Genomic DNA, 13,107 nt, shown 5'->3' with positions numbered 1-13,107 from the left:
TGCTTAAAAGCCTCGGGGAGGTAGCACTTGAACCCTGGGGGTGACGCCCAGGGCCCCGCCCAGCCAGGTCCCTCCCTGCAACCCTTCTACCAGGATTCTCATTCCCCTCCTTGAGCGTGAGCTCCCTCCTCCTGAAATGAGTTCTGGGAGGGAGGGGCCGGCACATTCCTAGAAGCCCAGCCCTACCCTGGCTAGGCTGCCTCTGCCCACCCCCAACCCCGCCCCCCGCCCCCCCTCCGAGCCCGCCCCCTCCTTCTGGCTGACGCATGTCCCTCATACCCATTTTTATATGCTTCACCCCCCTACCGCGCTGAGCATAGAGCGTGACACTCAGTGCCCACACAAGTATTGGTGGAGCCGGACTGAATGAAGTCAAGGAAGGGAGAGACCAAGTTAGGTCGGACCGTTTGAAAACACTGCATTGAGGAGGGGGTCCTTGGTCTGAGAACGCAAGAGTTCCTCGGGGTTTCAAGAGTTGGTGGAGCTCAGACTTAGCACCCCTTGCACAAGATTGGAATCAGTTATGGGGTAGCGCTGTAGAGACCAACACACACCTTCGTACCAGTGGAGGTTTGGAGAATGACGCTTGGGCACCACAGTCGAGTTCCTGAGATTCACTCTAGCATATTCATCACTTGCCCATCCAGTCTCAGGCTGCCTGGGACGACTGCGGGTCTCCCCTACAGGGTACGAAGGAGGGGTTGGGGGCAGCAGCTATCCCAAAGGAGAAGTCCGGAGGGGCCGCACAGGGCCCTCCCCATCGGATTTCCTGTTTCCACTGACTTCGTGACTTCCACTCAGACTTCACCCCAATGTCTGCCCTCTTCTCTTTGCTACCACTGAAATGGGCAACGCCACCCTTACCCCAAATTTCTACAGGTATCACACACGATTGTGCTGACTTTGGGGTTCAAGATGGTCCACTACATCGCAGCTCCACCCATGATGGAAAACTTCCTAAGACGGGGGTCGGCTAACCGCAGGCTGCAGACCTAATCCAGGCTGCCGCCCGTTTTGCATAACCTGTGAGCTAAAAAAGGGCTTTTTCATTTATTGAAGGGTGAAGAAATCAAAAGAAGTAAAATGTTTCACATATGAAAAGTACATGAAATTCAAATTTCATAAAGTCGTATGGGAATGCAGCCTCGCCTGTCACTTCCATCTTGTCCACCGCGGCTTTTGCGTTGCAAGGGGACAGTTGAGTGGCTGCAATGGAGACCAGATAGTCGGCTAAGCCTAAAATACTACCCTTACAGTCTGGCCCTTGCCAAGCCCCGCTCTAACAAATTCCAGTTCCTTAATTTCCCAGGCGCTGACTGCACAGACCCCGTGCTCTCCTTCCCTCTCACCCCCAGGCCCCTCCTCCTTTCCCCTCAGCCTCTTCAGGCCCCAGAGACCACCCCCGCCCCCCGCCAAAACGTCCTCATCTTTCTCTCTTGGGGGGGGGGGGCTTTTTTTTTTTTCCCCACAGCCTACAAGGAAGTCAGAGTACGTTTCTGAATAAAATAAGGAATTCCACTAGCATCTTTTAATATAATGTTTCTCTCCTCAACAGCAAGGCTGCAAAAAGTAGGTCACAGAGGTGAGATGCTCACACAGGATTGACAGTCCACTCACTTTCCTTCCTGCAAGCTCCCTAATATTTCATGACTGTATCCAGTTAGTTTATTATTTGCTTTCACCATTTTTAACAAAACAAAAAAGGGGATTTTCCTTTGGATTTTATTTACCTAAAATGCAGCTGAAGAAAATGGATGGTGTGTCTGATGAAAGGAAGGGAAATTGAAAATGAAACTATATGAAAAGCAAATAAAGTTCCTTATCAACATAGACAAAGATACTGACTCTGAAAAATGGAAGCTGCTGGCAGGTATCATCTGAAAATGCTTACAATTCGTGAGTGCTACACAAGCTACTTAAAATGGCGAGAAAACTCAAAAAGCATATAACAAAAACAGCAAATTTTCCCATGTGAGAAATGATCCAGTTTTTGACTCGGAGGAGCGCCTTGAAGGCACCGTCTCTCTGGGCCTCTCTAAGGTCTTGCTTTTGCTTTGCAACATGCGACCGCACCTTGGCCAGGTAGCGCACGTGACCTTCTCCATGGGGGTCGCCCCAGCCCTGCTGGAGCCGCTGTGCATCAAAGAAGAGGTCGTTGCTGAGGTAGGCGCCCTGGTGCTCCCTCTCCAGCCCCTCGACCACGGCCATCAGCTCGGCCAGCTGCTTCCTCTGCTCGTCCCCGGAGGCCTGGTTGTTGAAGGCGCAGTACCTCTGCCCGCACTCCCGGACCAGGCCCCTCAGCCTGACGTTGTTTGTGTTTGCTACGTAGTCATGCAAGGATCCGTCCGCGAAGTCCTCCTTGCGGGTGAAGAGGAGGACCGTGTGTCTCAGGGCTCTCGCCCCAAAGACCTCCTTCACCCTGGTCACGGCCACCACGTCCTGCTCTGTGAAGTGCCCCAGCTGGGTCACCAGCAGCAGCACGTGAGGCCCCGGGGCCGAGAGCAGGTAGCAGTCCCCGATGCTCTCGTACACCTCTTGGTCCTGGGCCCTCGCCTCAAAGATGGGGGGCGTGTCCACCACCAGGACGCTCCTCCCGTTCCACGTGCCCGTTGCCCCCTGACACTTCCTGGTCACCGACTGGGCCCCCAGCCTGGACTCAAACACCGGCTGGCAGAGGATGCTGTTCCCAGTGGCACTTCTCCCGCTGCCTGTTTTGCCCACCAGGATGATCCGCAATGAGGAAGAGGTTGCAAACCGCTGATGCTCTATCCCGCCTAAACAAAAAAAAAAAAAAAAAAAAGAGTTTTTCGTGTTTTACTAAGTCAGTGATTTAAAAAATTTTTTATTTTATCTTGGAGTTTATTAACAATGTTGTGTTAGCTTCAGGTGTGCAGCAAAATGATTACGCTATACATAGACATGTATCTATTCTTTTTCAAATTCTATTCCCATTTAGGTTATTTCAGAATATTAAGCAGAGTTCCCTGTGCTCTACAGTAGGTCCTTGTTGGTAAAGTCAGTGATTCTTAAGAGTTGTAGGTCACGGACCTTTCATGGTATCTCATGAAAGCTATGGACCTCTTTCCCTGCCAAATAGTGATATTTAAATACATACAAATGTTTGCATACAACTTTAGGCGACTCTTGAATGGCAGGAAGCCCACACTGGGAGCCCGAACTTGGACCCATAGCCAAGAGTAAGAACTGCTACACTAATGAAGGATGCTCCAAGGACTTCATCAGGACCAGGGAAAATACAGCTTTCAGAAAGCTGGTCCCTGTGCTTTTTCAGGGATGGTGCTTAGCCCAGTTTCATGCTAAATAAACGTGAGATTAGAAAGAGGCAGATGAGGAGTAGTCATAAATCAGAAACTATTATCACCTCTTTTTCACCCACCAATTAATTCCCAGGCACACAGACTGCTCATCACATTCATCTAAACCTTGGGGGTAAAGGAACTACCATTGAGGACCAGCTGAATGTCCCTGGGTTTCCTCTTTTTGGGTGGGGAGTTGGATGTTTGAACATGAGCCTACAGAAGGCTTGTCGTTAAAGTCAAGGATGGAGTCTGACAGATGACCCTGGATCGGTGGCTGAAGAAGAGATGATAAGACCATCATGTATAAGAAATACATGTGTTGGAAATAGCGTCAATTTGACTGATAGAATTACAGGAAATTAGAACAAAAGTGGTGTTGTTGAGGGTGACCCTGCATCAAGAGCTAAAATCTTGAAGAGATGAAGAGAGTGAGAATCCAAGGATTTCTGGAGTTCTTATGAGCTCAAATGGATTAAGTTCATTTTAGTCTCCAAAATCTGTTATTGTTCTTCCTTTTACTCTGTGTTGGTTCTTCCCTTTCTTAAGTATTCTGGATTTTTTTTTTTTTTTTTTTTTTTAGCAAACACGATTACTAAATCTTTATGGGGAATTTTTCCTCTTTTCAGTTGAGTGCACGCAGGGAAGGTTATCATTTTCACAGTTCGTTTCCAAATCCCCTGACTTCTGACTTGAAGTTTCATTTCCTCATTTCCCATACATCAGGGCACAGGGGAGAGCTTCACAAACTCGGGTGTGTGTGGGTGTGATGATGGTAGGGAAGATAAAGAACATGATAGCTGCCTTTTCTTCTGCAGTTGAAAATAACTGGGTTTCTTTTCTGTCACTGTGTTTGAGGTGAGGGAGAGGAGGAGAGAAAATAGTGACTCTTCCCTGATGCCTAGAGTTCTTGAGAATTTGGAGGCTTTCTTACCTTCAGCCATAGTCCCGTATCTGCTCCTCTGAAGCCCTTCCATTCTCTTCTGGAATAAAAAAGGGAAAGGAATAAAAAGCAAGTGTCCATATGGGACTTGGTAAGGCCTGAGAACACCTCCAATTCAGACAGCCAAGAATAATTATCCTTAGATGAGCTGTTTCCACTGCTAATTTTCTAACTTATATTTTACTTTCAAATACCCATATATAACTTTAAGCAAGCCAGGTGATGCTAGGTTATATGAACACAATGCTGTTTCCTCATCCTATAGGAAAGCATGAAATGTTTGAAAACAAATCAGTTGATTGTCTCCCCTCCACTGGAAAAGGCATGAAATAAAGAAAGTCTTCTTCTATGGAACGAGAAGCAGGATTTTTTAATTGTTTTATTATTACTATTAATATTGGAATCAAAGTAAGCAAACTTGCTAGACTAGAGAATAGAAATTGCCTTGCTGTAAAGGACATTGGTTTGTTTGAAGTACTGGCCATTTCCAGTCCCAGAAACTCTTTGTATCAGATGGATATCCCAGTGGCAAAGAGGAAGGTACAATGTCCCTTCCGATGGGAGCGTGGAACTGGGGATCCAGGGCTCCTGTGAGGACGGACATGAGAGGACGAAGTAGAAGATGGAGGAGTATGGCCACCACCCTCCCTCCCCTCTGAGCAGCTGGTGGAGAGAAGCTGGCGCCATGACTGCGGGACAGAATCAACATTCAGGACAGATTCAAGATAAATTTGTTTCCTGCTCAGTTTCAAACCAAATGTCTTTCCTTGTGGGTCTCCCAATAACCACTTAAAAAAAATTCCAGTAGATAGAACCAGAAATTGGCAAAACTATGGGGATAAATTCAGATGAGGCATAATATGGTGTCGTTCTTCTTGGTGCTAGAAAAGGCAGGCATGCCATGTGCCACTAGAGTTAAGGTGGTCTCTGAGACTGTATTTTATTTATTCAGTTTTCAAGATTACGCAGTTACGAAACAAACATTTTAAGGGGAGAAACACACAGAGTAATGAAGCACATGCCCACTATTTGCAACGAACAGATCTAAGTATCTTGGCATTTTTACTGCTGCTGTTCGGTTTGACTGAAAAAGTTAAAACATTACACATATAGTTGCGTTTATTTATTGTTTGACTCCCCCCAACCCGTCTCATTCTCCCTCTTCCCTTCAGAGGCAACCAATATTCTGAGATACACGTGTATGTATAGGTAATTATATAGTACTTTTTGGTATTTTAATCTTTTATGTCAGTGACATTATTTATGTAGCATTTTATCCAACTCTTTATTAACAGACATTTGGAGTGCCAAAATACGTGCCTGCTACTACAGACAATGCTGCAGAAGAATCCCCGTACACGTCTCCTTGTGCACATGGACGATTTCTCGGGGATATATAGTTTCCACCTGAGAAGATACTGCCAAATATGACTTCAAGAAGCTTGTGCTAAGTCATACTGGGAGCAGCCATGGGTGAGAATCCCCTAAATCTTCACTTATGCTTGGTGATATTAGATTTTTAATTTTTTGGTCACCCTGATGGGCATATATTAGGATGTCTTAATTGGTTTAAAGGTTCATTTTATTGAGTAACATTGAATTCAAAACGGTTTTCATAGTTTATTTGCTATTCAGGTTGATTCTGTTATTTCTACCTTTTTCACATTTTTCTATTCTCTCAGTAGGGAAGAATAGAAATGGCCCTCATTAGGGAAACCATCCCTTGTCACATTCTCAGAATTTATTAAGGCAACTTCCTTCCTTCCTTTCCTTTTCCTTCTGCACCACTTTCCTTTCCTTAAGCCCAGAGAAGAGCATTTTCCTCACCACATTCTCCCACATGCTGCCCTTGCCTCTGGTAAATAATACTCCAGCTTTTGCTAAAACTGCTCAAATCCTCTGACATCTTTTCTACTTCAGATGACAGTTTCTATACATTGGAATCAATATATCGATGTGGTAAAGACAATGATGACAGTGGTGACAATGATGATGATGAACTTCACCATGGTAATAATCCTCTGTGCAGCCATTTGGATTTATTCAAGTTTCTTTCATGTCCATTCTTTTAATTGTCCTCCTAAATTCTCTATGATGTGATCAAGATAGGTATTAAAAATTTCTATTAAAATATTAGGAAACTGAGCCTCAACTGACCTGCGCACGATCACACAACTGCCATGGAGCTAAGACCAAAAAATGGCTCATTTTCGCTGTGTATTCTCCTAGATTTATCAGGGAGGAAAAGAGATTATAAAGTCACTGAACCTCTTGCAACACCACATACCATGCTGCCATCCATGGTCAGGAAATAAACTGAGGCAGACAGGCTGGAAGCTTACCCTAAAATTAACAAAGAGAACTGTATTGCAAAATCTTGAGTGCACGTTTTAAAACAAAAGATTATTCAAAGATAAAATCGTAGGGGTCAGAAGTTGCTCGGAATGGAAGTATTTCAGTTTAAAGCAATCTGGTGTTTTCCCATGACTTGATGATCAGTGTGACCCAAATGGAGCTCTGTGGCTGTCACAAAAGCCAATCAAAGTTCAGGTTACATTAGCAGAGGCGCGCAGTGTCCTCCTGAACCGTCTTCTGAGTGGGTCAGGCTGCCGGGGGAGACACGTCCCACCGAGCAGTAGATTTTTTTGGACAGGTATTAACAAATAACAAAGTGTGCAGAGGCTTGTCAGAAAGGATATTGATGGAATGCTAAAATGAGTCATAGAATATTAAAAGGACAGAATCAAGCCCAGGAAAAGATCGGGAAACAACCTAAACCGGAAGGAATGTGACATGTGTCAATCACCTAGTAGACAGAAGTGGGAGAATCAGGAGTGGAGGCAGATTTCTTCTCCACAAGGAAAACCCTCCTAATGTTCCCCCAGGTGGGATCAGGAATCATGAGAGTCGCGGGCAGTATGCGAGCAGAGATTATAAGAGTATCTGACAGGAACAGCAGGAGGATGTAGCTTAGGTAGGAGGCTGAAGCCAATGAGCATAATGTAGCTCCTGATTTGTGCATTATGCGAACCTGATTTTATCTTGACGGTACCTTACTTCATCTAACCAGTGGAAAGCAGGCTCTCTCATGCTGTTTCAGGAAAGATAACAATGTTTTCCGTCGGCCTGATTCATATTCTCCTTCGCCCTCTGCCCGCCCCCCCCACCCCGTTTCCTGGCGCCACTTGTTTCAGAGGTTAGCATTGTGATTTCATAACGCGGCTCTCACAGGAACTTTAGTAGACAAAGGGTTGCTTCCTGTTCACACTGGAATCTGTTTGCCACAGGGTCGAGTTCGACATCGTGTCGTAGGAAAAGTGTGGGGTATTGGGGGAGAATGGGCTGATTTTCAGAAGATCCATGGAACAATGTTCCCTGAGAGGTGTCGTTTGGAGCACGTGGCTCAATGAGGGCGGGACCATAATGATCCCGTACTTGTGCTGTGGAGCCCTAGGAACAGATTCCCGGTGCCCAGGCCTCTCAGGGGCCTGGTGCTGGTCAGGGGTGGGGCGGGGCTGGTCCGGGGGAGTTAACAGCTAAAACGGAGACGTCCGCCCCACCTAGTTAGGGCACCTGGTGAGTTTCAGTTTTCTCATCTGTCAAATGGGATGAGAATCTTAGTGAAGCTACATGAAACCCCGTGAAGCTTATGAAAGTCAGAAGAGCTAAGAAGTAGGCAACTAGACGGAAAAGACCTCCACGCTGTGGAAAGCTGTGGGCCGCGAACGCGGGGTGAGCGGTTCCCGAAGCCGCTTCCCTCCCACTGGGAATCCGCGGTTGCCCATAACGCTCACCATCGGCGCCCCGTTTCACTGACGGGAGAGCCCAGAAGTATGGTAACCGGTGTCAGATCTCGCGAGAAATCAGTAGCCCTGACTCAACCGCGGCCTCCAGGAACCCCCCTCCCCGGGCCCCCACCAAGGACGCTGGGACCCCCGCCGGGTTCCCCTTACCAGGCGCGGCGCTGCGGGCTGGGTGCCGGCGGGTCGGCGCGAGCGCGTGGCCGAAGGTTCCAGGGCCCGGCTACAGGGCAAGAAGGAAAATAAGGCTAACGGAGTGTGCCCCTGTCCCCGCAGCTGGGGACACCCCCTCCGGATAAGGCGAACCTGCTGCTGCGGAAACCGGGGAGCAGCGAATTCAGAGCGTGCTGCCCGCCTAATGGGATGTTTCCTGTCGGAGCCCGCGAGCGCCTCGCCCCCTCCCATTTCCTCTTTAAGACGTGATGTTTGGAGGGTGAAAGAGAAAAACACGGCCCCATCCCCCCTGTTCCCCCGTCGCTAAAGGCCCCTGTTGCCTTCGCGGGCGTGCGGTGCTCTCCGGCCACCATTCCCGGAAGATCCACGTTTCATCTCTGTTGTTGAGTCCAAGTACCTCTCACTCTAACACAGACCACGCTGATCTGAGTCTCCCTGTGAAAGCACCTACAAAGAGATCTACTGAGAAAATTAGTTATTTTCTTTGGCGCAAGAAAGAATCACTGGCTTTTCAGGAAGGAGGACTTCTCTACCTTCGTGCAAAGCTGGAGCCCAGATGTAGAACAGGTTAGAGTGGAGCCTCCCTCCTGTCCAGAAACTGCCCAGGGCTGGGAATCAGAGAGTGACTACCCCTGTCTTTTGTTTCTTGGGGTTGGGTGTCTCTTCTTGGGGGTGTGTGTGTGACATTTGAGGGGTGGTAAGCAGTTCTCTTCAGTGTATCCATGAGCTATTGCGCTAGCATGTGGAAGAATAGATCTTAGGTGTTTTCAGAGGTAGTAAATCAAAGGATATACACTATTTAACGCTATTTCCAAAGTAAAAAGGAGTGCCTAAAATTAATGGTGTAAAGAGTGAATGGAAATATAAAATAAATAAGAATTGGGCCGAGAAGGAGATTGAATGTAAGGCATAAAAAGAATTAAGACCCCAAATAATAATTAAAACAAAACAGTACATCATTTTGGAAGACAAGTACTTAAAAAAAAAAAAGAAGTAAAAGACAAATTTAGAAAAAATCTCAAAATATTTTATTGCTGGAATAAACAAACGCAAATCCAGTTGCATAACAAAAGGCAAACATTGCCACTATCAGATGAAGGCTCCCAGGGCACCAAAAAAAAAAAAAAAAAAAAAAAGAGAGACCTAACACCATACACAAAAATAAACTCAAAATGGATCACAGGCCTAAATGTAAGGCTGGACACTGTAAAACTCTTAGAGGAAAACACAGGCAGAACACTCTTTGACATAAATCACAGCAAGATATTTTTTGATCCACCTCTTAGAGTAATGAAAATAAAAACAAAAATAAACAAATGGGGCCTAATTAAACTTAAAAGCTTTTGCCCAGCAAAGGAACCCATAAACAAAATGAAGAGACAACTCTCAGAATGGGAGAAAATATTTGCAAACAAAGCCACCGACAAGGGATTAATCTCCAAAATATACAAACAGCTCCTGCAGCTCAGCACCAAAAAAACAGCCCAATCAAAATATGGGTGGAAGACCTAAATGGACATTTCCCCAAAGAAGACAAACAGATGGCCAACAAACACTTGAAAAGATGCTCAACATCACTAATCATTAGAGAAATGCAAATCAAAACTACAATGAGGTATCACCTCACACCAGTCAGAATGGCCATCATCAAAAAATCTACAAACAATAAATGCTGGAGAGGGTGTGAAGAAAAGGGAACTGTCTTGCACTGTTGGTGGGAATATAAATTGATACAACCACTATGGAGAACAGTATGAAGGTTCCTTAAAAAAACTAAAAATAGAACTACAATATGACCCAACAATCCCACTACTGGGCAAGTACCTGGAGAAAGCCATAATTCAAAAAGATATATGCACTCCAATATTCATTGCAGCACTATTTACAATAACCAGGACATGGAAGCAACCTAAATGTCCATCAACAGATGAATGGATAAAGAAGATGAGGTACATATCTACAATGGAATATTACTCAGCCATAAAAAGGAACAAAATTGGGTCATTTGTAGAGATGTGGATGGACCTAGAGTCTGTCACACAGAGTGAAGTAAGCCAGAAAGAGAAAAACAAATATCGTATATTAACGCATATATGTGGAATCTAGAAAAACAGTACAGATGAACCTATTTGTAGGGCAGGAATAGAGATGCAGATGTAGAGAACGGACTTGTGGACATAGTGCGGTGCCGGAGTCCAGCTCCAGCGAGTCCAGGGATACCCGAGGGATGGATAGCGTGGGCGAAGGAAGTAATTCTATTACACTTCTTAAAGTATCAGCATTGCATGTTTCTTTCTCTCATGTCTTTATTCTTGATTCTTCTTCTTCATTATTCTTCTATTGTTTACAATCACAGGTTTATATATTGTAGTTGATTACATTACCAGGTACATGGCCAAACAATCTTAGCACAATCAAACCTCAAAATGTTCTATAAAGATTTTTTAAAACAAATATCCCCTAGTTTTTAGATGTCCTATTAAAATATTTCCCCAAGTTCCCATTAATCACAGGTTGTTTCTTAGTAACCAAGTCAAGCAGTTATATGATTATTTCAATTGTAAAAGTTGGAGCTACTTGTTCCTATTTTTCTTCTTGCATGAGCAACCTTTTACAATGGTTCCATGAAAATATTTACAATGTACCTGCATGCTCTTTCTCGTTGTTTCCTTTAACTGAGACAGTGTTTTCTCCCTATCCTGGCAACGAATTCCGCTCTAGTCGTTTGTTTTTCTATAATTAATCTTCCTTTATAATAGAACCATAAATTTCCTATGTCATCATCAGGAACTCCGGCCCATGGCCATAACTCCATACTAGAGGGTGTTTTTCATAAAAATATCCCCTTAGTTCCAGGCTCTTAATTCTTTACCTATTTCCCCGGGGCTTTAGTGGGTACTTCCCATTCTGTGGTAGTTTCAGGAGGGGGAGTCCTAGAGGAATTTTTCTTTCATGTGGAGCAACATCCCCCCCAAATTTGCCCCTGTATGTAAATTTATTATCATAAAACATAACAACGGAGCTGTAGTCCACATCCCTGGCACGGCGCTGCCTTGCAGTTTCGCCTTCCGTTGCTCATGACTTTGTCATGGTGCAATGGCTCCAGGATGGCTTCCAACAGTGCGGGAAGGGGAGGGCAGAACGAACTGAGAGAGTAACACTGACATATGTACACTACCACGTGTAAAGCAGATAGCTAGTGGCAAGCTGCTGTATAGCTCAGCGCTCTGTGCTGACCTAGAGGGGTGGGATGGGGGATGCATGGGAGGGAGGCTCTAGAGGGAGGGGATATATGTATACATGTAGCTGATTCACTTTGTTCTACAGCAGAAATTAACACAGCATTGTAAAGCAATTATACTCCAATAAAAAAAAATCCTACTGTGTGGCTGAGAAGACAAATAGATGGGCATGTGGAGGGGAGGGGACTCAGATAATGCACAGCCTCTAGGGGCTCAGGAGCAGTACTTCATCAGCAACCCAAGCCCTGCAGAAGGCCAGTCTAGTTACATAGGATAATAATAACTGGTCCCTAGGGCTTGCCCCGTGGGATGAATGAGAAAGCATATTTAAAGTGCCTATCGGTGTCTGGCACACTGTCACAATCAATAAACAAGTGATACAGGAATGAGGAATGACTGTGTCCAGCCTGGTGCCTGAGTCACAGCCGCCATTCAACAAAGGCAGCTCTTAGGGGAAGGAGAGACAGAAGACCCAGGTTTGAAGGAGGAGTAGCCAGAACAGCAAGGAGCTCCTGAGGGTTCTCTACAACAGCCACGAAAATAAACTTGTTAAAAGAAAGAAATTATGGGGCAAATAAAAAGCAGGAGCAAGATGGTAAAGGTAGTTGTAAATCCAACCAAAGCTATAGCTATTTTAAACGTAACTGATCTTTGACAAAGAAGCAAAGATAATTTAATGGAGGAAGCATAGTCTTTTTAAAATTTTTATTTATTTTTACTTTTTAAATTGAAGTCCAGCTGATTTACAATATTATATTAGTTTCAGGTGTACAGCATAGTGATTCAGTATTTTTATAGATTATAGTCCACTTAAGGTTGTCACAAAATAATGGCTATAATTCCCGTTGCTGTACAATATACCTTTGTTGCTTATCTATTTGCTTCATAATAATTTGTATCTCTTAATCCCATACCCCTATTTTGCACCCCCCTTCCCTCTCCCCACTGTATCCAGTAGTTTATTTTCTTTAACTGTGAGTCTGTCTAAAAGCATAGACTTTTTTTAAACATCTTTATTGGAGTATAATTGCTTTACAGTGGTGTGTTAGTTTCTGCTTTATAACAAAGTGAATCAGTTATACATATACGTATATCCCCATATCTCTTCCCTCTTGCGTCTCCCTCCCTCCCACCCTCCCTATCCCACCCATTTAGGTGGTCACAAAGCACCAAGCTGATCTCCCTGTGCTATGTGGCTGCTTCCCACTAGCTAGCTATTTTACATTTGGTAGTGTATATATGTCCATGCCACTCTCTCGCTTTGTCCCAGCTTACCCTTCCCCTTCCCCATATCCTCAAGTCCATTCTCTAGTAGGTCTGTGTCTTTATTCCCATCTTGCCCCTAGGTTCTTCATGACCTTTTTTTTTTTTTTTTAGATTCCATGTATATGTGTTAGCATACGGTATTTGTGTTTCTCTTTCTGACTTACTTCACTCTGTAGGACAGACTCTAGGTCCATCCACCTCACTACAAATAACTCAATTCCATTTCTTTTATGGCTGAGTAATATTCCATTGTATATATGTGCCACATCTTCTTTATCCATTCATCTGTTGATGGACACAGGTTGTAAAAGCATAGACTTTTCAATAAATGATGCTGGACATCCACATGCAAAAAAAAAAAAAAG

General features: G+C 44.7%; 1 protein-coding gene across 1 annotated transcript; it reads right to left on the bottom strand.

Moving 5' to 3' along the window:
• Positions 1–1,706: 1,706 nt before the first annotated feature.
• Positions 1,707–8,511, bottom strand: LOC309810167 (GTPase IMAP family member 5-like). Its single transcript, XM_082632002.1, has 3 exons — positions 8,214–8,511; positions 4,252–4,300; positions 1,707–2,774 (listed from the first exon to the last, which is right to left on the bottom strand). Exons 1-3 carry the CDS (start codon positions 8,463–8,465, stop codon positions 1,888–1,890), a joined length of 1,188 nt encoding a protein of 395 aa, XP_082488128.1. The 5' UTR covers positions 8,466–8,511; the 3' UTR covers positions 1,707–1,887.
• Between the last annotated feature and the right edge of the window lie 4,596 nt (positions 8,512–13,107).

The sequence above is a fragment of the Mesoplodon mirus genome (genome assembly GCF_964341445.2).
Source record: "Mesoplodon mirus genome assembly, chromosome: 9".
Lineage (NCBI taxonomy): Eukaryota > Metazoa > Chordata > Mammalia > Artiodactyla > Ziphiidae > Mesoplodon > Mesoplodon mirus.
Note: the sequence above shows the minus strand (reverse complement) of the source record. Positions and strands in the feature narration are given on the sequence as shown.

Coding starts and splice junctions, on each gene's coding strand:
- LOC309810167 (XM_082632002.1), bottom strand. CDS start 8,465: ATGGGAGGGGGCGAGGCGCTCGCGGGCTCCGACAGGAAACATCCCATT. Junction 4,301..8,213: donor AGCCCGCAGCGCCGCGCCTG/GTAAGGGGAACC, acceptor TTTTTATTCCAG/AAGAGAATGGAAGGGCTTCA. Junction 2,775..4,251: donor ATACGGGACTATGGCTGAAG/GTAAGAAAGCCT, acceptor TTTTTTGTTTAG/GCGGGATAGAGCATCAGCGG.